The 27,592-nt window shown below is 39.3% G+C and overlaps 2 protein-coding genes across 4 annotated transcripts in view; one reads left to right on the top strand and one right to left on the bottom strand.

The window, feature by feature from the left end:
- Window positions 1–9,709, top strand: part of NADK2 (NAD kinase 2, mitochondrial) — a 46,131-nt gene extending 36,422 nt beyond the window's left edge. For all 3 annotated transcript variants that reach the window (XM_088152789.1, XM_088152787.1, XM_088152788.1), the window contains one exon: window positions 5,296–9,709. In XM_088152789.1, the coding sequence (XP_088008915.1) occupies window positions 5,296–5,434 (139 nt within the window). In that variant the 3' untranslated portion in view covers window positions 5,435–9,709. The remainder of the gene's footprint in view (window positions 1–5,295) is intronic.
- On the bottom strand, window positions 9,709–27,566 carry SKP2 (S-phase kinase associated protein 2). The gene is made up of 10 exons (XM_007444306.4): window positions 26,854–27,566; window positions 25,049–25,299; window positions 23,524–23,632; window positions 21,992–22,135; window positions 19,870–20,004; window positions 17,447–17,545; window positions 16,399–16,526; window positions 14,229–14,280; window positions 12,885–12,992; window positions 9,709–11,321 (listed from the first exon to the last, which is right to left on the bottom strand). The coding sequence occupies exons 1-10, from the start codon at window positions 26,859–26,861 to the stop codon at window positions 11,108–11,110; spliced, it is 1,248 nt and encodes a 415-aa protein (XP_007444368.1). The 5' UTR covers window positions 26,862–27,566; the 3' UTR covers window positions 9,709–11,107.
- Between the last annotated feature and the right edge of the window lie 26 nt (window positions 27,567–27,592).

Genomic DNA, 27,592 nt, shown 5'->3' on the forward strand with positions numbered 1-27,592 from the left:
TTCAGGCATTGTAGCCCTTCACAAAGCATACTTTTTCTCAAAAAGCTAAATATAGTTGATTTAAATGAAAGCAAGCAAAACAAAAAATGCATCATAGATTATTTCTTCCCATGGAAACAAAACTAATAGCATTTATAATTTTTGAAAAAGTATGGCCTCTAAAGTGGTGATGGGTTTTGGAAAAGTAGCATTATAATCTAGGTCAGTTAAGCGTTTATTTTCATTTTACAGGAAGGATTATGTTTGGTACAGGTAGTCCTTGAGTTATGACCATTCGTTTAGCGACCGTTCAAAGTTATGACGGTGCTGAACAAAGGGACTTATGACTGGTGCTCGAAGTTCTGGCCATTGCAGTGCCCCCGCAGTCACACAATTTGGGGCACTTACAACCAGTTGCAGCATCCTGTGGTCATGTGATCGCCATTTGCAACCTTCCCTGCCAGCTTCCCCCAAGCAAAGTCAGTGAGGAGCCAGCAAGGAAGGTTGCAAGTTGCTGGGGCACATCCCCCTCACCTTTCTTCACTCGCATACACTGCACCATCCTTCCCCCCTTCACTGACACACACCCTGCATCCTCTTTTCCCAACCTCCCTGCACTTGTACACATGAATGCACTGCATGCCCTCTTTCCATGGCGTCCCTGCAATCACACCATGCGCCCTGTTTCCATGGCCTCCCTGCAATTGCACTCATGCACCCTGCACTACATACCCGCACCCTCTTTCCACAGCCTCCCTGTGATCACATGCACCCTGCGCCCTCTTTCCATGGCCTCCCTGTAACTCTGCACATGCACGCACATACCCCTCTCCCTCTTTCCAGCACCCTCTTTCCATAGCCTCCCTGCGATCGCACACACACACATATGTACCCCACACCCCCTTTCCTCGACCTCCCTGTGATTGCACGCATGCACCCCATGCCCTCATTCCCTGGCCTTTCTGAGCTCGTGCTGCCCAAGCACCCCCTCCCACAACTCACATGTGACCTGTGCTGGGCCTCCCCCACACCCCTGCACTCCTTACCTGGTACTCCCTCTGTTTCCCGCTTAACAACCTGCACATCTTGGGTTACAATAACAACCAGGACTGCCTGGATTGCAGTTGCTAAGTGATGCGGTCACATGATGTTGCACTTCATGACTGCATCATTTGGCGATGGCAATCCAGGTCCCAATTGCAGTCATAACTTGAGGACTACCTGTACTACTTTCCCAAAAGCTACCTTTCCAATGATATAAGGTTTCATTTGTAATTAACAATTCATGAAGATACCCACTGAGAATGAAGAATATTTCCCTCTACCATAGCCTGGAAGAAAACATGATTGCCAAGTAGATCCTCTTAAGAATGACAACATAGTATATGAAATGCAACAATATGCTTCCAGCAGCAAAGGGTATAATATGCAACAATAGCAGCAAGAAATTCTACCTCAACTCTTCCATTTAGGATTACGCAGCAAGAACTGAGCAGCATGACCTTGCTTGAAGGACTATGGTTTTCCACACCCAGTGTTATTTCTTCTTTCTCAGTCTCCCTTGTCCTTGGTGAAAGAAGGAAGTTACACTGTGATTAGAAGATAGATTGAGTGATGATGACAGAAACTTGGTACCCCTGCCTATCCTATGATATATTTAGACTGGAAAAATGCTGATACCAATACAGTTCTTCATGTTTTAGTCATAGCCAAGTTGTATGGTTTCCTGGCAGATCTTCATGTCTTTGTGTGAGTGCAGTGGCCCATTCCTAGAAAATCTAGAAAGCCTAATAGAGTAATAAGTAGAACTTGCCCTGTTTATGAATTCTGGCCTCCAGCAAGAAAATTTTACCTGGCACATTGTTAAGGAACTCCTTTTTCATCTTTTCCCATCTTCTAGATTTCCTGTAGTTCGGCAAGCATTAACAGATTTGTTTCTTAAATTTTTGGTAACATTCATAAAGACCCAACATCTTCTAAACACTCTTTTGATGGTTCCTTTAAATGGAGAGGAAAGCCTGGCACTTCCTAAGCCATTGCCATGCTTTTATATTGATTGACAATTCTGTAGGTTGGTCATGCATAACAATTAATACTGGACTCTTTTTCCTCAACTATCCTGTGAAAGCTAGAATGGAGCCTCTCAGACATAGATAACATCTCCAGATCTATAAAGGTGAAATCCAATTCAGGAGGCCGCCCTGATTTTCCACTTGCCTTTTTATGTTCTGAGTTTTTCATAACCTTGTGGTGGAGAGTTTTTTTTTTTTTTAAAATATTCTGAGACTTTGAAAATAACATGGAGATCTTTCTGCTCTCCATTAAAGTTATTTCAGCAGAATAGGAGAAAGGACACTGAAGAAAATTTGCAAAGTGGCCATTTAAATCTGTGTATTCCTTCACATCTTATGAAAGAGATACCTTTGCCTTCCCATGGCAGTTTTAGACAATTCTGCACACAATTTTTGTAACTTTATCTTGTATTTGTCTTATAGAAAAGAGGGAATTTATCCATCTTGTTGATGACATATCCAGTGGCGTAGCCATCAGTTCTTTTCAATTTCAGAAATGAAGGGAGTTGGTTGGGAGATTTCTTTTACAATTTGAGTAAGGTCCTCATTCTTTCTTTGGTCTTGCTTGTTTCTGTAGGTTCTACAGGGTTTTGAAAAGAGGTCTCCCTCCCCAAGAATGTCTCAGAGACTGAATCTTTTCTGAGCTGTTCCTATTTGTAACAAAACCAGAAATTCAGTAAAATACTTTCCACTAGTTTAGCAACATCTTTCCATCCTGAGGATTAATCATGACCAAATTATTCCATCTTGTTGTTGTTGTTGTTGTTCAGTCGTTAAGTCATGTCCGACTCTTCGTGACCCCATGAATCATATTGGGCCAGGCCTTCCTGTCCTTCACTGCCTCCCTGAGTTTGCTCAGTTTCATGCTCATTGCTTCAGTGATGCTATCTAACCATCTCATCCTCTGCCGTCCTCTTCTCCTTTTGCCTTCAATCTTTCCCAGCATCAGGGTCTTTTCCAAAGACTCCTCTCTTCGCATTAGGTGACCAAAGTATCTGAGCTTGAGCTTCATTATCAGTCCTTCCAATGAGCAATCAGGGTTGATTTCCTTTAAGATTGACTGGTTTGACCTCCTAGCAGTCCAGGGGACTCTTAAGAGTCTTCTCCAGCACCACAGTTCAAAGGCATCAATTCTTCTGCGCTCAGCCTTCTTTATGGTCCAGCTCTCACAGCCATACATTACTACTGGAAAAACCATAGCTTTGACTATGCGGATCTTTGTCGGCAAGGTGACATCTCTGCTTTTTAATATGCTATCTAGGTTTGCCATAGCTTTCCTCCCAAGGAGCAAGCGTCTTTTAATTTCATGGCTGCAGTCTCCGTCTGCGGTGATCTTGGAGCCCAAATAAATGAAGTCTCTTATTGCTTCCATTTCTACCCCTTCTATTTGCCAGGAATTGATGGGTCCAGATGCCATGATCTTAGTTTTTTTAATGTTGAGTTTCAAGCCAGCTTTTGCACTCTCCTCCTTCACCCTCATCAAGAGGCCCTTTAGTTCTTCTTCACTTTCTGCCATTAGGGTGGTATCGTCTGCATATCTGAGGTTATTGATGATTCTCCCTGCAATCTTAATTCCGGCTTGCGATTCTTCCAGCCTGGCATTTCTCATGATGTACTCTGCATATAGGTTAAATAAGCAGGGTGACAGTATACAGCCTTTTCGTACTCCTTTCCCTATTTTGAACCAAGCGGTTGTTCCATGACTGGTTCTAACTGTTGCTTCTTGGCCCGCATACAGATTTCTCAGGAGACAGGTGAGATGGTCTGGTACCCCCATCTCTTTAAGAATTTGCCACAGTTTGTTGTGATCCACACAGTCAAAGGCTTTTGCATAGTCAATGAAGCAGAAGTAGATGTTTTTCTGGAACTCTCGTGCTTTCTCCATGATCCAGCGAATGTTGGCAATTTGATCACTAGTTCCTCTGCCTCTTCGAAACCCAGCTTGTACATCCGGTAGTTCTCGGTTCACGTACTGCTGAAGCCTAGCTTGTAGGATTTTGAGCATAACCTTGCTAGCATGTGAAATGAGTGCAATTGTGCGATAGTTTGAGCATTCTTTGGCATTGCCCTTCTTTGGAATTGGAACGTAAACTGACCTTTTCCAATCCCGTGGCCACTGTTGCGTTTTCCAAACTTGCTGGCATATTGAGTGCAGCACTTTAACAGCATCATCTTTTAGTATTTTAAATAACTCAGCTGGAGTACTGTCATCTCCACTAGCTTTGTTGTTAGCAATGCTTCCTAAGGCCCACTTGACTTCACTCTCTAGGATGTCTGGCTCAAGGTCACTGACCACACCAGCGTGGACATCAGGGACATTAAGATCTTTCTTGTATAGTTCTTCTGTGTATTCTTGCCACCTCTTCTTAATCTCTTCTGCTTCTGTTAGGTCCCTGCCTTTTTTGTCCTTTATCATGCCCATCTTTGCACTAAACGTTCCTTTCATATCTCCAATTTTCTTGAAGAGATCTCTAGTCTTCCCCATTCTATTGTTTTCCTCAATTTCTTTGCACTGTTCATTTAAGAAGGCCTTCTTATCTCTCCTTGCTATTCTCTGGAAATCTGCATTCAGTTGCTTATATCTTTCCCTTTCACCCTTGCTTTTCGTATTCCTTCTTTCCACAGCTATTTGTAATGCCTCATCAGACAGCCATTTTGCTTTCTTGCATTTCTTTTTCCTTGGGATGGTTTTAGTTGCTGCCTCCTGTACAATGTTACAGACCTCCGTCCATAGTTCTTCAGGCACTCTGTCTACCAAATCTAGTCCTCTAAATCTATTCATCACCTTCACTGTGTACTCACAAGGAATATGATCTAAGTCATACCTGAGTGGTCTAGTGGTTTTCCCTACATTCTTCAATTTAAGCCTAAATTTTCAATAAGAAGCTCATGATCTGAGCCACAGTCAGCTCCTGGTCTTGTTTTTGCTGTCTGTATAGAGCTTCTCCATCTTTGGCTGCAAAGTATATAATCAATCTGGTTTCGGTATTGACCATCTGGTGATGTCCATGTGTAGAGTCATCTTTTGTGTTGTTGGAAAAGAGTGTTTGCTATGACTAGCTTGTTCTCTTGACAGAACTCTATTAGCCTTTGCCCTGTTTCATTTTGTGCTCCAAGGCCAAACTTGCCTGTTATTCCATCTTAACTTCTGTCAAATATGTGTTGCTTCTAATCTTTATTATATACAATTGAAACCATTTACTTGATCAGTTGTCAGAAATATTTTTCTTCGATGTATTTTCAGAGTTTGCATTCGCTCTCGTTGTTGGGATGCCTGTATGGTAGTAGATGGAGGAACATCATTTGAATTTAATGATGGAGCAATAGCATCAATATTAATCAATACAGAAGATGCACTGCGTACTGTTTTGCTAGAAGACTGAAGATGTAGTTGAAATTATTCAAAACTCATCACAAAGAAATGAGCTGCATCAATTCAAATGTGAAAATAGTTCTTTACAGACGTTTGGGAAACAAAGTTTGAAATGACTTTTCATTCCTTCTGAATGAAACCCCTGGAAAATCAGTGTTTGTCATTTATTGCATCTTGTAATATGAAATTTAATTGGTTTATATCTTAGACCAACAAAGTTATTAGCCCTTAAAAGCTTGATTCCACAGAATGCTTTTTAAATGAAGGTGAGTCAAATCAAATTGGTATTAAACTGTAGACTTCCATGGAAGTAGTATAGTACTGATTCAGCAAAATACCTTGGGACTATTTCAGTTTTTAAAGCAAATACTATCAAAATTAATTAATCTAAAAATGTTTGGCCATAGTTCAGTGTGTTACCCAAGAATTTTTAGTAACACTTTTGTATGCACAAAGAACTTTAGTTTTTTAATACAGCATGTTTGAAGTAGGATTCATTACTATTCTTCTATTACAGTCTAATATTCATACCTGAACTCCAAGAATATCTTACTTCTAAACTATCTTTCCATTTACAGTTGTGTTTTCCGTATCATACTGAACTGGCTACTGAATTTCCAGTATTCCTCTACCCCAGCCCACACCCAAGCATGTAGACTTAAATAGACTTAACTTAGGCTTACTTAAAAATCAAGAGCTTTTTAAATTGGGTCCTGGAACAGACACGAAACATGTGACTCCTCTTGTATTCTAAGAAATTCTGCCCTAGGAAGGGCAGTTGGTTCTTTGGATGGGGCTACCACAAGAAGAAGTAATGATGGAGCTGAGTGTTGGCTAGCTTAATTGTCTGCTCTACTTCCAAGGACAGATGCTCTGTTAAGTAGGTTCTAAGATAGCAAAGAAACACAGTATCATTCCTTTAAAAGTTTAACTGTATATTTGTGTTATAAAATGAATATAGTAATGTCTACCTATCAAGTGCAAAAATATTCATGCATTTTGAAAACTACTTGTTTTCACAATCTTTAAAGCATATGCATGAACAGTTTCAGGAAATTGGAACATTTTCTTCATAGTATGTATATGATATCCAATATTATACAAACCCCACAGTGTTTTCCCACTCAGGGATAGAATCTTCTCCTTTGCATTCCTCCCAAATCATCTCTAGAAGTTTCCCCTAGTTCTCAAGAACTTTGTGCCTGGGAGATGCAAAATGGAGAGATTTATTTGACCCTCTCCTAGTTCTAGTCATAGAAACTGTTTCTTAGCAGAATTGAATTCCCCTCATCACATTTTACTTGGCAAACTACAGAATTGTGACCACTGCCAACTTATTTTCCTTTGTTAATTTCAGGTAGCTACTGTATACAAAAGTCTTTCAAAGATAGTATTCAGTAGTATATTATGACACTACTTAAACCAAGGTATATTGCAGATTGGCTGCCACTAAAAAGAATCACTCTTGCTGGTTTTAATGGCATTTTGAGAATGTTACAGAATGCATTAGCTGTTTATATTTGAAATAATGATAATTAACATGCAGTGTGAGACAACTAAATGGTGAATCTTTTTTCTAATTACACAGTACTGTAAAATCCTTAAATAACTTTATATCTTCAGGGCTTAACGTGAAGAGTTAAGAAAATTGAAAATTAGTTTTACAAAGGTTGTGTTCAATTTGCTACACCAGAATGACCTCAAGCCTTTTAGAGGACAAAGTGACAGTGAAAAAACCCCTGAAAATACATGTCAGGCTTTTATCATGGAAAGCTTCTAAGCCTTTCAGTTGAAGTGTGAGATCATCTATTTACATGTCTGTGATTGGGAAGCTGAGATGAGTGGGACTTTGTTTCAAGTAAATAACTTTAAAACAGCAAGAAGGAAATAAAACCAGGATGAATATACTCTGTAATTGTTAGTTTGAAATTAAGGAAGTTGTAAAATTTGTTCTGCGTACTCACAGTTTGTTTTGTGATCTTCAGGTTCTAAACTTGACATTGTTAATTTGGGAGTATGGGCAGCTTTAACATGAAGATGTTTTCCTTCTTCCCCAGTATGCTCATAAATCTGTGCGTAAGTCTTGGGCTCTCTGTGGTAGGTTTCCCAACCTTTCTAGATCAGTGGAGGCATTTGGAATTTTGAGACCATGCCAATATCTGCCTTGGATGGTGACTGTTCTCAACATGTCTGCCGTGATGGCCATAGTCAGCCATGTACAAGAAGGCAAATTGGTGAAGTTGCTTTCTTAGGTAGGTGTGCAGATGTTTTCAACAAAACACTTGGCTCCAGTTGCACACTTTCCAGATTGTTTATGTGCCTATGTGCAGCTAAGAGGCATTTTTTGTATGTAAAGATGATGTTAGAAATTGACTCTTTGATTTGCAACTTCTTTTTGTTCTCTCTCTCATTAAAAAGATACATTAAAAATTTAAAGTCAGCTGGAGCTGGGAGCTTTGAGGAGGGAGGTGCTAAGGGAGATGCCTATGGCAAACTGTTGATAGGGCCTACTAAAAATCTGAATGGTAGTGTTCTCACTGCAAATGGATCATCACATTGAAAATTGCTGTCCCATTTTCTTAAATTACGCCAGTGATGAAGGGTTAAGAAGAGTACCATTGTCCATTAGATAAAAAGATGGAAGGAGAAGCTATCCTTTGAAATGATGTGATCTAAAATTTGGATTGTACTTGCTATTTTGTATATGCAGTGTTCTTGGATGCCTTTTAAAAGAAAAAAATAGCAGAGAGAGATATCATAGTGGGCTTTTTGAGTCCTGCCAAAGATTTAAAAACTTTAGCGTTCTTTGTGAATAAGCAGCCATCCTCCTTTATCATCTGGCTCACCAGCTCCCTCTTCAAAAGCCTTACTAGGAGCATCTTTGACCACAAGATGCTCCTAGTAAGCCTCCCATCAGCCTTTGGGAGCACCGACTACTCCTTTTTGGTGTACGCTATCAGAGAGCCATGTCTTACAGGAAAAGCGTTTTCTGAACTCAAACCCTGCTCCCAAACATGCTAAATCACATTTTTTTGCTTTCAAAGGGGTAAAGGAAGGAGAGAGAGACATATGTTGAGCGCTGCTCCAAACGAGATACATCTCACTCCAAAGCCTCCTTTCAGATGCACCTGCCCATCCCTGCTCTGGCTATTCTATTTTGGAGGGGGGAGTTGTAAGACGTCAGTACTCCAAACTAAATGTTAATTTGGGACAGCAATAATTCCCTAATTTTAAAGCAGAAAGCAACTTGGAGGGAAGGGGGGAAAAGGATATTGGCTACTTTGATTGGGAAAAGTTATAAAAGGGTTAAACCTATTCCAAGCTTAGTCTACTTTTCCTTCTCCCTGTTTTCCCCATAGGTTGTTTATGTGCCAAGCAAATAGGGGCTTGTGGGGATTACAGTACAGGAGAGGAAGGGTTAACTCTTTCATCAAATTACGTTCCCCCCCCCTTTTTTTTAGTGGGTGTGTTTGCACAACATGCTTAACCCAGACAGCTGTAGTAGCCCAGTCATAGCTCCTTGCTGCTAATTTGGCAGTACATAACCATGCCAACTGCGTCAAGAGCTGACATTTTGGGGAATACAAAATCCACACTAAATTCCAAGCCTGCCTGATATCACATCAGTGTCTGTACAAGGGTGTTGGCAAAGCTTTATTTTATCTGTCTCCCATTCCCTACTGGTCAGGCAGGCAGCAGTGGGAATGGCTTGTGGGCTGTAGACAATCAGCATTTAGACTATATTTACTGTAGTACATTTTGAAAGAGTCATCTTTGTTTTGGGTCAAATTTTTGGGAAGACTAGAAGTGACTTGCAGTAGCCCAAAAATGAATGGGTTTCTGTTTGCACAGTATGGCCTCACCAGGGAAAGGTGCTTTGGGGCTAGAAAAAGCCCTCTGCTAACCCTCAACTGGCTGAGTTTCTGGATTTGTTGAATAAACTTTCCTAATGATGTAGTTAAACGTGTTGCCAAATGCCATTAATTTTTTTTTTTTTTAATGAGTATCAAAGAAACAGTTGAGCGACCAACTATAGATTTTCCGGCCATGATAATTAACAGTAATGACAATAAGGTGAAAACAAGACAATCTTTAAAAAGATTATTCTATTTTAAGAAAATGCCTTTGTGCCAAAATTACTAAAACAAATAATGTTGGTATGACAAAAATAGTTGAATGTGCACAAATCAAAGTCAACATAATATAACTATGCCCTCTTTTCCCAAAATTGTTTTATTTAAAATAATGTATGCTGTGGTTAGCAAATTAAATCTAATAAATGTGAGTGAGTATTTTCTTGCTTTTTTAACTACTTTGTATGCCACTGACATGTAGAGAAACAGAAAATACATTTTAGAATGTTAGGTTGCTATTTTTTTGCTACTTGGATTTCCCTTATTGATTTGCCTTCTTAAGGGCAATTTAGTTGTATATTAACTAGATGCCTTTATCTTGCTACTGCTTTGTCCGCAGAAGAAATCTTTCAGGTATGCAAGGAAATATGGAGACTCTGAAAAGGACTTTTTTCTCCTTACAATTTTGGTTTATAATAGTTATTTTTTGCTGTTGTGACAGGATGGGCAATAATAATAGCAGAAGTTCAAATTATATTTAAAAAATAGTTCTCCAGATTATATGAATATTGCAGTGCAACCAGAAAAAAGGGAAAGCTCTGATCCTATTTGTGTTAAGCTCTTACATTTACATTCCTATATGTAGTACAGGTCCTTGGTTAACAACCACTTGTTCAGTGACCTTTTGAAGTTACGATGGCACTGAATGAGTGGCGGTTATGACCGTTCCTCGAATTTCTGGCTGTCCCAGCACCCCTGCGGTCATGTGATCACAATCTAGGCACTTGACAACCACCTCCACGGTTGCAGTGTTCCACAGTCATGTGATTGCAATTTGCAGCTTCCCTGCCAGCTTCCCACAAGCAGTCAATGGGGAAGCCGGCAGGAAGTTGCAAAAGGTGCTCGCTTAATGATCCGCAATCGTCACTTAATCACAGCAATGGGAACTACAGGGATTGCTGTCACTAAGTGATGTGGTCTTGGGACGTCACAGTTTACGAATGTATCACTTAGCGATGGAAATTCTCAATTGCAGTTGTACCCATATAACAATTGGCAGCATCTAGCTGGTGTTGGTTGTACCCAATTAGTATTGAGATAGAAGACAACAGGAAATCCCAGGGCTGTAAACTAAACAGAGAAAGCAAAAAATATGTCCATGTTGTTTCCAGGAGATAAAAACCAGAATTAGATTGTGAGATAAAGACCAGAATCTTTATCTTAAGTACATCAGCACAAATACATCCTGCACCCTGCAACAACAACTGGCATGGATAAAACACAGAATATGAAAACTTGAACAAGTTTTATTAACACGAGCTACTTTTTAAAAAATATATATATCCACAAGGAGGGAGTGCATATTTATTGCATGCCAGCTATTTGTGCATGATTAGCATTTCTTGGATAGGCCTCAGTAAAAGTAGTGGAAAATAAAACAGAAAAAATACAACTGGTAAAACACTTGATAGCATTTGGTCATAAACTGATGAAACCAGGTCCGTAACTGCAAATTGTCAAGTTAGAATGGAATGAGAGAACCACACGGTTAAGGCTTGAGGAGCTAATATTGCTGTTGCTAGAAGTCTGAAAGTGTCATTTGGGATGTATTAAACACCAGCTGGATTTCTCAAGTTCAGTCTGCACTGGATTCCCCAAATCTCTTCATTCTTTTTGCAGCCAATGCTGGGTCTTGCAATAGGTGTGAAACAGGAGGTATTAATCTTTATATGAGGAAGCGTCACTTTTAAGAGCTGTAGGGAACTGGGAGTCACTATTCCAAAAACCTGCAGCGTTTTGAGTGTAGCTATCTCACCAAGTTCACTAAAAGAAAAATACATTTAAATCAGCAGAATAATTCACTTAGCTAGTGCAGTTTTTCACAAGTTCAGTACTGAGTGACTGGCGGCATACCCCATAGAATAACAGCTGGGACTTAACTCTTCTCTAAATTCAGGGGCAAGTTGGAAACATGTAATAATTTAATACTTCTGTACATTCTATAAATACTAAGTTATTTGCAAGTGTGTTCATTCTAACATTTATTTAGATGTGGGAAAGCAAGATACAAACAGCATTGCAGATTATCTTTTTATTACATATCTATACAGCACTATAAAACTACTCAGGCAGTAGTTTTACCATTCTCCGGTTAGGCTATGCAGTTTAAAAATGTGCTGTACATCACCTTTGGGGAATTTACCCTAATAAGTGGCTAACTGATCATTTAAGAAGTTATCCACAGTGACAGTGAAAAAAGGGCCTTCTGACCCATGCATCTGCTTTATAATATTCTCTTAAGCATCTTCAACTTCAGACAGCAATCTGATGAGTGGAAGAGTTTAGCAGCAGCAGATAAAGTAACTATACTCTTCAGTAGGGCTGTGCACATTCTGAAGATGGTTCCAAAGAAAAGCTTTGGATCTTACATGCGCATGGTCCAAAGTGCATATTCCAAACCATTTTCAAAGCGTGCACAGCCCCACCCTTTAGTACAACCTAGGTAGTGTTTAGTCAGTTTTTCACTCAAAAAGTAAAAAGAAGAAAAGGTAAGATATCCTGCCCCTTTTTTATACCAAATCCAGTTTTTCCCAGTTAGAAATACCAAAATCTAAAACAACTGTCAGTCATATTTTTCCAGAATGTGCAGAGGGAGGAACGGGCATTCCAGCTGATTTTTGTCACATTTCTTTCTGCCAGTCTCAGGCCAATGTATCCTTCCAACTAATGCATAAAGAACTAAAGCTACCATAAAAATGCTGAGACATAATTGATCTGTGTGGCCTCAGTCCACGCGTTCTGGGTTATATTTCTTAATAAAAGGGAAACTTCCTTCAGTTACACTTTCTGGCATTCAGGAGACCTCTGGTGGAAACTGGGTAAATGACAATGGCAGAAGAAACTAAAGATCCCCTCTTTGAAAGGAGGATCACTAGTGGCCCTAGTCAAAAATAGCAATTAAATAAGCAATAAAAGGAAAGGAAGAAAGCAGATAAAGGCATACACTGAAAAATCAGAAAGTGGAATATTTACGAAGGGCATTCTGGAACCTGGTCTCAAAGTTTTAGATCTGAATAACCTATTTGTTAATGCCAAGAACAGATTTTTTTTTTTACATGCTTTCTTATAAAGAACTACACACATCAGAATACACAAAAAAGTGCCACTTGGATAAAGCTGGAAGGATTTATAATAATCAGCCTGCATTTTTTAAAACTACAATAAACTATCACAAGTTGTTTATATTCACAGGGAAATCCTGTGCAGTACAAAATTTCAACTATAATGACTCACAGAAACTTAGCTTTTGTGGGATTAACTCTCAGACAATTTTAGCACTGCTTAGCTTTTCAAAAATCAATTTTGATATTGTCAAAAATTACTCACAGTAAAGCAACAGGAGGTATTTGATAGCATCGGCTAAGACCTAAGTGTTCAAGGTGTGTGAGCTGGTGGAAGTACACAAAGCATTCGGGCTTCAACATACCAGAGTCACTGTAATGAAAGTATTTAAGAAATTTTTTACTTTCCATTTATTGAAGACCTGAGGCCCTATAAAATAGATTTTATTTAATTCTGAAGGTGCATAGTCACTTAACTAAGTACTATTATTGTCAAACAAGTTTATCTGAAATGATTGGAAGAACAAAGAAGTCTTATGTTTATTGATTTTTTTTAAAGGAACCCAGCTTCCTTCATAATGAGATCATGTTAACTGAACCCCCAAATTGTGTCTTGCTAACTCAGGTTGTAAGGTTTAATGTGTTGTGAGCCTTGGGTCTCAGCCTGTCTTACTGAAGTCTATGAGACAAAGTAAGGTGGTTGCTTTCAGGAACATGACAAAGAAAAAAAATGGGAAGGGAATCTATTTCTCCATCTAGAATCCCAGATGACCCCTAGGGCAAAGCATTTTGCAAACTATTCTCAGTGCCTCTTTCCAACAGACAAGCCTTTCAGCAATAACTGTTTCCTACTTGATACCTATGAATGTAACACCTTGTTTCTGCCCAGTAGAAAATGAAGTAGAGATCTCTGGTTTTATTATGACTGAAGTCACGGCAGATGACAGCACCTAAAGGACCGTGCCAAGCAGGGTTCATGTGGTAAATACTTAATGGCAGTTCACCTGGAGATCCCAGGACTGCAGACAAGACTGGGAAGTTGAAAAAAACATTCCAGAGAAAGGCAATAGCAAACTACTTCTGTTTGGTTTCCAAGAGAACCACATGGTCATATCCATGCAGTCCCCAGGAATCACATTTTGAGGAAGTATTTATTTTTATGATTAATGTGCCATATTACAATCTTCTTCTAGTATTATGATAGATCCTAAATCATATACTTTAGCAAAGTGATTTATAGGTTTTGGTAAGCATGCTTACAATGAGCGTGGTAAGCAAAATGCCTTCCCTTCCAACTTAGAAACTGCAGAGGTGACTGGGGATTGGAAGCATGCTTGCCTTCTCCTTTGCAAGAATAATTTATTTACAGTTGGAGCAAAGACGCTGCTCCAACAAGCAGTGGGTAATTGAGCTAGAAGGACCAACTCAGAACTGTATACTTGTAATACAGACTTAGACACTTAAATGTACTCCAATGTTAATCTATTGCTTACACATGGCATACGATGCATTTTGATTCAATCCAGCATAACTTTTTTATTTATGCTACAGCACAAGGCTTTCAAAGATACAAAAAACTATTCAGTCACATTTGCAAGTAAGTACTTACCTTAAATCTAAATGGATTAGACCAGAACATCTCTCTAGTAATGTTTTAACATCTGAAAATGAAAAGCCAAATATAATCTGTCATTCATACCTACTCAGTAGCACTGTCCAGTGTATGACCTTACAAAAATGCCATAAATTACTTGGCTAGAAATACGTTCTCTACTGGGATATGGGTTTTCTTGAAAGGCTGCTTTAGTTTAACACATTTTACATACTAGAAAACACAACATTTATACAGTCAATTCCCAGTAATTTTCACTGCAGTGGAATTCTGCAGGACAGGGTCCATCAATGCAGCACCAGTGCCATATTATCTGCAAAGCCCTAGGATATCTGAACTATCCAGAAAACAAATACACAAAGAGAGTGATTTAAAATTTGACAAGCTTGCCAGCTGTTGTGAAAGTTCATTATTTTTGCCAGAACTCTTGTGTCAGCAGGCAAAATTGTGTAATGATGCCCCTGAAAAAGCTGCTGTTTCCTACTGTATGAATTTACAGACATTACAGATTTGCCATCTATGCAATCGTTCAGAAAAGTCTAGTTTAGTTGAGAAGCAAACTCTAAGTACAGAGGACTTCTTTGTCCCCTGACTTAGACGGCCATCCAGATTGCCTTCTGGAAATGGCCCAGAGACATGAGTATGAGTTGTAGAGGTGATAAGGCTAATCAAGTATCTGCCACTTCTTCCATCATGAACGGTCCCATGGACACAGCCAAGTGGGCCATTCAACTGGGTGTACCTACAGTCCAACCACCACTTACTGGAAGCAACTCTGACCGTAGCTCAGTGACAGAGCTTGTGCTCTGCATATAAAAGTCTATGGTTCTATACTTGGCCTCTCCAGAAAGATCCAAGATAGTCTTATGCCCAGAATCCAGGCAGCTTCTGCTAGCCAGTGTAAATTATTATTATTGTTGGTAATCTACAATAATAATCTACATCTTTTTAAAGCAGCAGCAGGAAAAAAAAACAAAAACAAATTCAAAGTGATTAAGAAGTGCGGCTCAGTCGAGCTTTATGTCCTTTAAAAACGCTGCGTTAACAACTGTGAGGAAAGATGGTTCCTCCCTCGACTCCCAGCTGCTTGACCCTAGGCAAACTGCAAAATGACTATTCCTGTGGTTTACTCATGAGGAGCAGCTGTGCAGAGTCATGTGAGCTATCTCAAAGATCTCTCCTTAATCCGGAGAACATTTTGGTGGCCAGGATCCTGCATCATCTCTGTCATAATACTGACCCATTGCAAAAAGGGACATATAGCTCGCCATGGCTGTCAACCGGAAGTCATCTCTGGGAAAGTTTTCTTCTTTTGTTGTTGTTGTTGTTATATTTTTATCTCATCTTTTTATTTAATAATATTTTATTTAATATTATCATTATTATATTTTTATCCCATCTTTTTTATATGTAACTCAAGGTGGCAAGCGTACTTAATACTCCTTCCTCCTCCTATTTTCCCCACAACAAAAATTTTGTGAGATGGGTTGGGCGTAGAGAGAGGGACTGGCCCAAAGTCACCCAGCCTGCTTCCATGCCTAAGGCAGGACTAGAACTCACCGTCTCCTGGTTTCTAGCTTGGTGCCTTCACCACTAGACCAAACTAGTTCTCTATTGGAGGAGAACAATATGAATAACATAAATACTATTGAGCTTAAGTGACTTAATACAAGGCAATTTCCTATGATCTTAGGAACGTAGCAATACATTTTTCAGCATACTTCTTTCCTATGTTCAGTGGGGAAAAGAGCTCTACCCACACATCGACATTTAAAACCAAAATGGCATCTTCTGAAATTAACTGGAAAACCACTGCAGTAGGAATATATTTATATGCATCTGCACTTTCATGTGCCTCTATTATCTCTTTTACGTATTGGAATAAAGTAAACCATAACATTGGTTCTGAATGTAGTAGAAGCTGTGTAAAAGCAGTATCCGAATCTCAGCAAGGGTTTGGATTCTGTCAATTTTGCTGACTCAAGGGCTATACCAGACTTTGAGAAGCATGTCAAGAAACCACAGTACAAAAAGCAGTTTAAGGCTTCTTTTAGCAGGTGGTGTCAAGATTTTAAGGAGAAAAATGGGTGGAAAACCAAACCCCAAAAACCTGCTTTATCACAAGATGAACGGTAGGTTATCTGGACTGTTTCAAACCAAAGCTTACCTGACATCAGGAGATTCTCTCTGTACCCACTAAGGTTTAGCTGCAACAGTTTGGGAGGAATGTGACTGACTACGATCTTCAAATGCTCAGCTGTGAAGTCACACCAGCCCAAGTTCAATTCTTCTAACCTACATATAAATGGAGAAGGAATACACTCTAAAAATTATCTATTAAATGAGAGTTTTGAAAGCATCTAAATATCTAGTTCTTGTATGGAAATACAGATATGAGACAGACTACTTTCAGTCTTCTAATTTGAAATCCAAGCATATAATGTCCCACTTTCATTTAATTTTTTATATCAAGAAAACGACAATGGCACTGAGGGCCAGTAGACTCAGAAATGGGAAAGAAAATTCACTCACACAACGCATTGGCTGGGTGTCACTGAGCTAAGCCATGGTTTAATTTAGGTTTGTTAAACCACAATGGCTGGCTTCACACACTGCACTGAACTGTGGCTGCAGCCTACAATGACTGGGTTCAAATTAACATGCTAAACTAAATTCAAACAAATATAGCGTAGCATGATGCATGAACCCAACTCTTCTGTATAAAATTTGCTGTTCTACCTAACAGAGCATTTCTATTAGCAAAACTGGGCTGTGGTGGATTTTTAAATTCCATTCTTCTACTGTCCCTGAAATCTACTCTGAGGTTTGGGGAATCCTTTGAACAGAAGGGAAAGTGGCACCAGGTCTGCAAAAAATGTGGAAATTGGCAAATGTCCTGGAGGAAATTCCGGGGCCATCCCATTTGGTATCATGCTGTAAAAATGATGAAACTCAGTCTATGGTCTCCCTTACACACTGGGCTATTTGTTCTTTCTAACCAAGATATCCTTCATTATGCACCATATGTATGAGTTTCCTGCAGCTGTGCACAAATGACCGTGTGGATGCCTAGATGACCTCTCAAAAAACCCCACAGTCACCTGTTCCTCTAATACAAACTCTGGATTGTTACTAGAGTTTCTACCCACAAATCCAGTTCAGAATGTTTAACCCTAGGCTAAATGCAATGCAATCTCTCATGCAAGTCACATTACCTTGGACAGCTTTTCAACATCACTTCCAAGGTATCTGCAGAGAACCCAGAACATCCAGATAAGTTCAGCCGGACCAAGCAGGAGTTTTGTGCTATACTTCTAAAAGAGAAAGAACAGAACAGAGTGTTCATACACTGCTAAATTAATCTGTCTGATCATACAGAGCAGGACTGCAGGGGAGGCTGAATGTACTCAAACTATTTCTAACGTGCAAGACCGGTTATGAATTTGCTGACTATTTATTTAATTTATATGCTGCTCTTCACAAAATCAAGCAGTTAATAGAATTAACAGAATAGAACAGCTCTTGGGAAGGAGAATGAGGCTTTATCTGTGTCCTCTAAGTGGAAGCAGTGGAGAAGGAAAGATCTAGAAATAAAATGCAAATTGCAAAAATAATTCTAAAAATCCTGCAGATTCAAAATCAACAGCAACGTCATCAAGCCCAAGCTTGAGCAAAGGAGTGTATCTTAAGCAATTGTTGAAACCGAAGGCTTTCCAAACTACTTTCTGAATAATCAGATGAATTATTAGACCAGACGTTTTAGACTGCAATCCTCAATACACTTACTTGAGAGTAAACCTTCCTGAAAATATAAGGGGACTCATTCCTGAGTACGCACACCCATACAATGGATCAGAGTCAGTTTTAGTTAGTTTTAGTCATACTTAAGCCTGGCTAGATGACAGATATCTTAGATGTTATAGAAAATAATCCTGAAAATGCAATCAGAAGTCACAAGATACAGTATGGATGTGATAGCTAGGACTGCTTTTACTGTCATGATCACTGGATTCACAACTACTCTGTGTTAGGAGAAATGCAGGCTATATACGCTACCCGCCAAAGGAGTTTTACATGTTTAGTTAAGGGTTCTTAAACAATTCTTTATTTTCAGTCACCTGGTCTCACAAACAGGTGTTGGGAAGTAGACTTTATCCTTGTCCTTTACATGGAAACACTGGAGAAGGAAAACTTATGGCTGAGATGGAAAGAGCTGGAGAACTGAAATAAACTTTTTTGCAAAAGAAGGGGCACGAAACTTTCTTCTTGCACAAGAAATGGGGGAGAAAGAAGTTGTATAGTACAAGGGGACACCAAACCAAATTTAGCCTGAATTTTTAAACATGGTGCAATTATGAAAGATTCCTAAGATTACCTTAATTGGAAGTTCAATTGCTCAACTGACTGAACCTGCGTACATCTTCATGTCAATGAAAGCAATATAATCCGTGCACACAGACCTTATCTTAAAAGAGGCATTCCCTTGGTGAATGAAAAAGCAGAAAGTCTTGTCTAAGATTATGCCTTTCATTCTCACCATTTATACAGTCTTACATTTCAAAATAATCAGCATTTTTAAAAATGCTGCTTTTTGAATATGATTTATCTACTACTAAAAAGTTTGTTAAGTGGATTAATGGACAGATCAATTCTAAAGAGGAGGAAAAGGAAGTAAGTGAGGTAGAAGAAAGGCTTCCATAAAGCCCTTTTGGCACAGGCTGACAGGATAGATGAGTACAGTAGTCCTTGCTTAATGATTGCCCTGTTTAGCGATTGTTCAAAGTTACGACAGCACTGAAAAAGTAACTTTACGACCTCGCCTTGTACTCACGACTGTTGCAGCATCCCCACGGTCACATGATCAAAATTTGGGTGCTTGGCAACCAGCAGGCATTTATGACCATTGCAGCATCCCGTGGCCATGTGATTGCCATTTGTACACTTCGCAGCAGGCTTCCAACAAGCAGAATCAATGGAGAAGCCAGCAGTAAAATCACAAGTTGTGGTCAGATGATGTTTTGTTTAATGAGTGCAGGTGATTCGCCTAATGACCACAGTGGAAGTGAGGTCATAAGCCTATTGCAGTCACACAATGTCTTGCTTAACAACCACGTCGCTTGGTGACAGAGTTGCTGGGCCCAATTGTGGTCATTAAGCGAGGACTACCTGTATGCAAAATTTTGATTCTGCAACTGAGCTGGGGACTATTTTCTTTCGTACATTTTTTTCTCTCACTGATACAAAAGGAAAGGAAATCAACCAATGAAAAGGCAAACACAGTACTTCCTGTGATCTAAAGCTCAGGGGCACAGGATATGCAGTGGTTTCTGTGGATCCGCATTGTCTTTGAGCTTGCTTCTAGCATACCTCCATCTTATGTTGTTGTTATTATTTATACTATCCAGCCCACTCCAAAGGTCTCTGGGCAGCTTACAACATCCAAAATACAATTTAAAATAATTAAAAACATGACAACAGAGCATTACAAAGCATAGCAGCCTACACAAAACAACCACTGCAATCAAAAACACAGAGTGGACAGAGGCTCCACTAACACACTAACTCTAGGACTTTGTCAAGATTTGTTACAACCTTGCTGAAATCTGTACCCCACATTAACACATTTTTGGTCACTCACTTAACTATATCAGCAGAAAGTACGAGACCTTCCAAACTGAGATTCTGCAGGCTGTGACATTTGCTAAGAATACTCTCGAGATCTGTAACTTTTATTGTAGAATTTGATAAATCCAGATGTTGCACACAAAGAGCTCTAAGAAAGAAAAGACAAACAGACAGAGGTGTGAAGAAAACAGTAGGGTTTTAGAACACAATTCTTTTTTTAAAAAAAGGACAATCAAAATCATAGAATCACTGAATTGTATAGTTTGAAGAGACCACAGGGATCATCTAGTCCAGTTTTCTGCAATGTGCAAGAAAACCAATTAAACCATCTATGAGTTTTACAACCTCCAGAGAGGGAGAACCTACAGTCCCCATAAGTAGATGGTTCGCTGCTATACAGAACTTACAGTCAAGAAGATTTTTCTTAGGTTCTATTAAAACAAAATCTAGGGAGCTACAACTTATTATTTCTGGACCTACTTCTCTGGTCATGGAAAATAGTCCTTCACCATCTTCCCTGTAGCTTTATGTTCTCGAGCAGGACTATCATGACTTCTATCACCTTCTTTTCTCCAAACCTCCCAAGTTGCTCACAGGACACCACCTGAAGTCCCTGTACCATTTGCAATGCCCTCCTCTAAACCTTCTCTAATTCCCATCTTAATACTATCTTAATTTGGAATCCTTCAAAAGCACTATCTTATATATTCATAAAATCTACATAGCACACATATGCAGGATTATGCAATATTTGCTTCACATAAAAACCTTCATACAACATATTTAAAATGCATTAAACCATTAAAAACAACTTGCTCATTTGAAAAAAGAACTTAACATTAATTTTTCCAATGTTTCCCCTACATTCAAGATCTTTTTTCTCTTTTTCCCCCTAAGACCACATATCCCTAAACATGCACATTTTAAACATTTTCCCTACAAATGTTTTAATTACAAATTGCAAATAGAAAGCTGGAACAGAAGATGCTGTCAATGTCTAGTCACAGTGTCCAGAGGGTAACAGACTCTGGATGGGACAAAACAGGCTGAAGTTGAGTGCCGAAGAGATGAAGTTGCTGCTTGTTCTTCAGGGTGCTCTGACTATTCCAGTATTGTCTCTATGGGGTGGCACTGCCCATACTTCAGGCCCTGCTCTGGCTTATAGGTGCAATTCAAAGTGCTGGTTGTCATGTATAAAGCCCTACCTAGCTCCTTCAACTGCAATCAACCTACACAACCCATGCAGTCTGGGAGAAACTGTTAATGGGGGTGTAGGCTCATAAGTGCTGCTTCTCTGTAGCAGAACCTGTTTTATGGAACAGCTTCCCTTTAGAATTAAATTGGCCCCCACCGTCCTAGCTTTCCAGAAAGGCCTGAAAACGGAAGGATTTCAGAGGGCCTACAGTGAATGATAACACATTCAGTTTGGTTTTTTTTAACTGTCCTTGGTGTTAAGGTTTTAGGATTTTATATATGTTGGTTTCTACCATGGACATTTTATTTAAATGATTATTTGCTTGTGATTATTGTAAACCAATGAGAGCCTTGCAGTTGGGGTGGCAGAAATAGAGGGAGGGAGGGAGGGAGGGAGGGAGGGAGGGAGGGAGGGAGGGAGGACCTCAGCCAATCTATTTCTCAAAGCTACATTTCTCATCAGGAGGGATGAAGGATGTGATCTGAAATGGGACTCTACAATGAAACCCAACACATTATACCATGCAAGTAGTAGACAACAGGGTATCCATACACACCAAACCTGACTTTTGAAAAAAGATAATTTTAATAAAAACTAATACTATAAGAAAGCTAGATGGTCCAAAACAAAGCATCAGCCTGTAGCATCATCGTTATTTTGTTTTGTGACTAACCATGCCCATCATGACAGCTGTCTTTTCAGTAGACAACTCTACCAGGGTGACTATTTTTTGCTCTCAGCCAAAAAAAGGTTGCCTATTCACACATTGACTGCACTGACGTCCAGCGCCAAAGTCTAGATCAGCTGACCAAGCCCCCATGTCCACTTGAAAATCTTGCTTTTTTTTTTTTTTGCAAGACAGACTACTGCTTATTAGTAGACCAGCAGGAATGAAACTGAAAAAATAAAGAGTATAATCTCATTTTGGTGCAGCATTTACCTGCTTGTTTCAAACAAAGGTGTCTTAATGCAGGACCTTGGACAGCGGAAGGCGATCACCCCCAAGGGCAGCAATTGACCAATCGCTCCTGGCCGAAGATTTTGATCTGCAAGATCAAGAGTTTGCCAGAGCGACTCATCAAGCCTTAAAAAAAGAAAAGGAAAAAAGGAAATTAATTTAACAGCAATTGAACCAAAAGCATTAGCAGAACTGAGATTGTCATTAGCAGACTGTTATACTACAAATCTATGCACATATAGTCAGGATTAAGCCCACATGTTAAAAAAATTATTAGTAAGGATATTTATGTTTTCCATGTTGGTTATCGCTATGGCAGAGTTGTAGAAAAAATTATCTACAGGCTATGTGTTTCCTCTTTCATGCAGTACTGTATGCATTAATCAAATTTAAAGGTGGAAAGAAATTAAAGGATGGATGAGAAATTTATGATCAGCCACTCATTTCTCAGAAATATCTCCTCCTTCTTTAGAGCAGTAGTACTTGTCAAGTGGCTTCAAGAAAGAAACCCAATTAATTTTTTTATAGGAACAGAGAGCTTCAAAGTTAGAAGCTATTATTTGAAAGTGGAAAAGGAGATTGGCAAGTAACATCTAAGTTATACTATACTCTTTATGGAGTATTAGCATGGACAAGATTTCTTCATTTTTCTAATTTAAAAAGTCTATTTGCTGTTGAATAATAGCTGTTCAAGTTCTTTGTATAAAATATAGTAAAAATCTTTTTTATCTACAATACTTTAATACTAGTAAATTTTATCAGTTTTTAAATGTTAAGCCTATTTACAAAAAAGGTTGAGTTTTTTGTAAATAGGCCTTTTAAGTCTTGGCTTTTTATACAATCCTGGTACATTTTTTATTAAATGTGGAGCCCTAATCAGGGGACTCATGTTCCAAATACATCTGGCAAGCTAAATAAAAGCTCATCTTTCTTATATTAGGGAAACCACTATATTATTTGAAGGGCTGCCTTGTTTTTTGTCCAGAGCTTTTAGAGCCCTGGGGATTTTAGCTGGTGGTTTTGAAGTGTTTGTATATATGATGTGCAATATTTATACACTGCAAACCACTCAGAGCAATTCGGGAGTAGGAGTATAGACATCTGTTAAAGAAAGACATACATATATTCATACATATATATGGGAAACATTGGTAGTAAGACGTATTGCACTATGAAAAGCAAATACATATTGCGTGCATTGCACAGAACTTCACTGAAAAACAGAACAAGAGCAAAAGTGATAGATCTGCTCAGGTCTAGATAGAAAATATTACAACTATTTTACAACCTGAAGCTAAAATTCCATCCAAATATCCTGCTATTATCTTTGCATATGGTGTATCGTTGCATCACATTTGACAAATAAAACTAAGCCCCTGAATTCCTACTGACTGTAATAATTAACAAGTCATATCAATGCTCAGCGGAAAGCCCAATCGATTCCGCAAACGTTAAAAAGAAAGTGTTTTTGTACATTTATATAGATTTCTATTTAGAAATCGACAGCCACTTACGAAAGGCGACGCCATCTCTGACAAACTCTGGAAACTTTCCGCAAATCAGTCAAGGTTAGATATGAAAAGATTCCCAACAGCAGCTCATCGGGCAAGGTATCCCAAGAACCTTTTGGGGATGAGAGGAAAGTATTATTGCACAGCGTGGCTGGCTGGGGAATTCTGGGAGCTGAAGTCCTCACATCTTAAAGCTGCCAAAATTGAGAAACACTGCTTTAACTGGCCCATTGCCTGCTGAACAAGGAGGCAGATAAGCAAACTTTCCAGCATCTTTTGCACTTTTAGAGCAGACCCTACTGGATTTGTCCAACTCATGGAGAACATTGTACTTCTTCCTTTCAGCAAGATATACCTGGCGCATAATTGTGTGAATCTGCATCGGTCAGTTAAGGTCACTCTACTATTAAAAAAGATGGGTAAGAAGTTTGATTTCTCTCATTTCCATCTTAGCTGGGTCATGCAAATTCCAGAAAGCAAGTGTAAGAAGCCTACAGGACTGGTGGTGTTCTCACTTCAAATGTACCTATTCAGACTTTGAGATATGGGTTAAGTGGGGATGTCATTCACTGGATGAGCGACAGGAGAGTACAAAAGGAACAGCCCTTTCAGATGCGGCACCACAGCTAGGACAACGGTCTGGTGCCCAACGTGTTTTATTTTAGCACTGGGGAAAACCCTTTCTATCTTCTTGGGCTGCTATCACAATTTATACTTGAGTAGTGTATGTTTTATTGCTATGAATTTTACACTCTATATAGTTGGGCTTTCAGAGCTCTATTTTGGGGTGGTCTATCAACATTGTTCATAAAACAAATGGAAGTACTGATCTCAAGTCCTTTATTTTGGATCCTACATGGTTTGAAACAATAATCCATACAGCACACACATACAGCACAATCCAAGACAGCTTTCAGAAATAAATCTTACAGAGCTCCACGTAACTTTCTTTAAGGTAAATAAAATGGGACTGCAACCTATGACAAACTTTCAGTAAGACTAAAGGAGTGAAACTCAGTCTCCAGAAAATGGAATAGTCAAATGTTGCCCAGGGTATTAAATTACTAAATTAATTTGCCTTTTTAATTATTCCCAACTGATAAATGTATTTGCATGCAAATTGTGACTAATATAAATCTAATTTTGAAGAAGTGCAGTCAGCCAGGAAAATAAATCTTTCAACAAAGAGTAAAGGCTTAAACTGAAAAATTAGGCATTAATTTTCTGCTCAGTTTAAGAAATACACTGTTCAGGCCCTGCACTGAATTAGTGTGTTGAGTGAATTCAGCCACTCTGGTTTGCAAATCATGGTTTACAGTTAGACTGTTATGTGAATCCAGCCAACTATTTCTTGTCAACAAACCAAGGTTAAGGAAACATAACCTACAATAGGTGAATCCAACCAGTCAGCTTGCTTTTATAATAAAAAGAAAATAAAATACTGCTATCAATTTAAGCTTTATCATTATCCATTAGCTAAGGATAGAATCCTGAATAGCTTTTTCAGGGGAGCAAGAAAAGGTCTTACCTGTTACTGTCTCTTGAAGCAGTCTAGGCTGGTGGACAATCACAAATGTGTTTTCCCTCACTTTCTGCCGTTTGGTGGGTGGACCCACATACATCAACAGATCCTGGGGGGTGTTCTCGCTGCCCAGTTTATCCTTAACAGCAGGCACTTCCATGCCCGAGAGCAGTTCTGAAGTCTTGCTGGGACGCCAACCCCATGGAACACTTGCAGTGACGTTACTGCCCAAATCTGGAATGTCCTGAAGATGTCTCCTGCCAGGATACAAAAGGCCCACAGCTACCATTTTAGATGCAATCCATAATAGCTCTTCAGCCAGCACATGAACAGAGACAGAAGCTCAACAGAAAGTGCCACAAATATGCTTCCTAAAATTACAGCTTTTAAAAATGATGCAAGAGGCACACACAGTCGCTTCTCCTTCAGAAAACTGCTGAGGACAGGGATTGCTCTATTCTGACAGGATGGTCAAAGATTTCAGTCAGGATACAGGAAGGATTTTTTTTGAGCCATGCAAGTTGGACATGACCAAAATGATCTTGCTGGAAACTTAGCCTGTCTGTACTGTATTCTGCTTGAACAGATCCTACAGTACTAGGAATTCACAATACAGGTGGCTCTGTTTTCCAGAGAACTGCACAACTGATATGACAAACACTGCCCTAATAAGGAAGCGGCCAGATGTCAATACCAGGACTAATAAAACTCAGAAACATTACTACTATAGAAGCAGAGAGATAAAAGTTCAAGAGATGTTTACTTTATCCTTTACTTGACTGGGATGCCTTCATACATTACTAAGTCATATTTTTTTATTTTTGACTCAGCATGTTGTACGAAGCCAACCACTGTATTGTAGAAAACATAGGTTTATTACTTACCGTTACAAGTAAATCAAAATAATTGTGGCTTTTTAATAAACTAGGGCTTATTGTGTGATGGATGAATTAAGCCAGGGAGATCTCATGCAACCAAAATAATACCATAAAAATACATACTGAATAAGGTACACAAATGTGTTTAGCAATGTAATAGGTATATTGGAGGTATATTGGACTGGGAGACTCTGACTCTCTGCTGGTTGTAACTGTCACCAGAATTTGTGTGGATGGATGGAAGCCTTGCATGGAAGAATAGAGCATTGTTTCAACAGAAGACCACAGAGATGGAACCAGAGGATGGCAACCACTAACTCTTCTAAGCTGTTATCAAGAAAATAAATGGACAGGTTGATGTAGTCATCAGAAGTCAAGGTTGAGTCAATGGAACTCTTGAAAATACCTAAATGATATGTTGCATCATTGTGCACAGATGCAACAACCTTTGGCACAAAGTACTTTTGCATTCAAATATAACATTTCCAAATACAACTCAGCAATATCTTGCAATACTACAAGATGACTCCTGATTAGTGGCTTGGTTAATCCAATTGCCACGTATACAGTATGCGTATTTTCAGCTGGACTCAGAGAAAAAGAGAGGTCCATATTTAGTTCATATGCACACCTGCACAGGTTTGCTGAAGCTTTGTTCAGATCCGCGTGGTAGCACATCTGTTCATCTATGCAATTGTTCATAAGGAGTATGTGCCAGTACCCTAACTTTTCTAACTTTTTTGCATGTATTGGAAACATTGGGGATCCTCCTTTAAATTAAAAAAAGAATCGTCTGCAGTAGATAAGCGTGCCGTTATCATCTGAAAAGTGCATGACCGATTGGTGAGTTGCGGCATTGCGCGCGCGAGCCGATCCGCCGCTCCTAATATTTTCTTCGCATCCACCCACCCGGCTGCATCCATTCACCTTTACCTGTGCATGATGCTCAAAAGTGTGACGTACTAAGAACGGGGACCTCCGATCCCTCGGTTTCTCCGTTCCCGCGCCTTGCTTTGCTTTGTTGATCGAGCTAAGGCGGCCGCAGCTCCGGAAATTCAGCAACAGAACCTCGCGCGCTCGACCCTCCCGGGCTAACGTTCTCCCGGGCCTCGCAGTGGCTCTCGGGAGTTGTAGTGCCTTGTGGTGGAAACAGTTCTCAGATGCTTTTTTTTTCTTTTGCTGCTACAGTCGTATCTTCTTAGATGATTGACGAAACGTTCATAAACATTACTAACGGCAGTGCTTTTCCAGTTCTGGGAAGGTGCGATTTGGGGGATACGAATTTGCAGTAAAAATAACTTCTATAAAATGTACCAATAAAAGTAGCATCTATAAAAGCATCTACTTTTATGGCAAATAAAGATCAGCAATTAGTACCGCATTTGGTTTGAAGCAGTGTTTTTCAAACTTGGCAACTTTAAGATGCGTGGATTTCAACTTCCAGAATTCCCCAGCCGGCCATGGGTATAGCATTGCAACCTTCATAGATCATAGATTAGTAATTGCAAAAACAGCTCATGGAGTCATAATGTTCGTTCTCTGTTTGATTGACTGATTAGGTACCATCAAGTGTGCGTCAATCATGCGCCACCCAGTACCTAGACTTTCTTCATGACGATCTGTCCCTACCCTATTTATCAACCTTGACTCGGCTAGGTAAACAAAGGAAGCC

Source organism: Python bivittatus, unplaced genomic scaffold, assembly GCF_059951505.1.
Source record: "Python bivittatus isolate LINGU-HERP-01145 unplaced genomic scaffold, Pbiv_v1 ctg000570_np1212, whole genome shotgun sequence".
NCBI classification, from domain to species: domain Eukaryota; kingdom Metazoa; phylum Chordata; class Lepidosauria; order Squamata; family Pythonidae; genus Python; species Python bivittatus.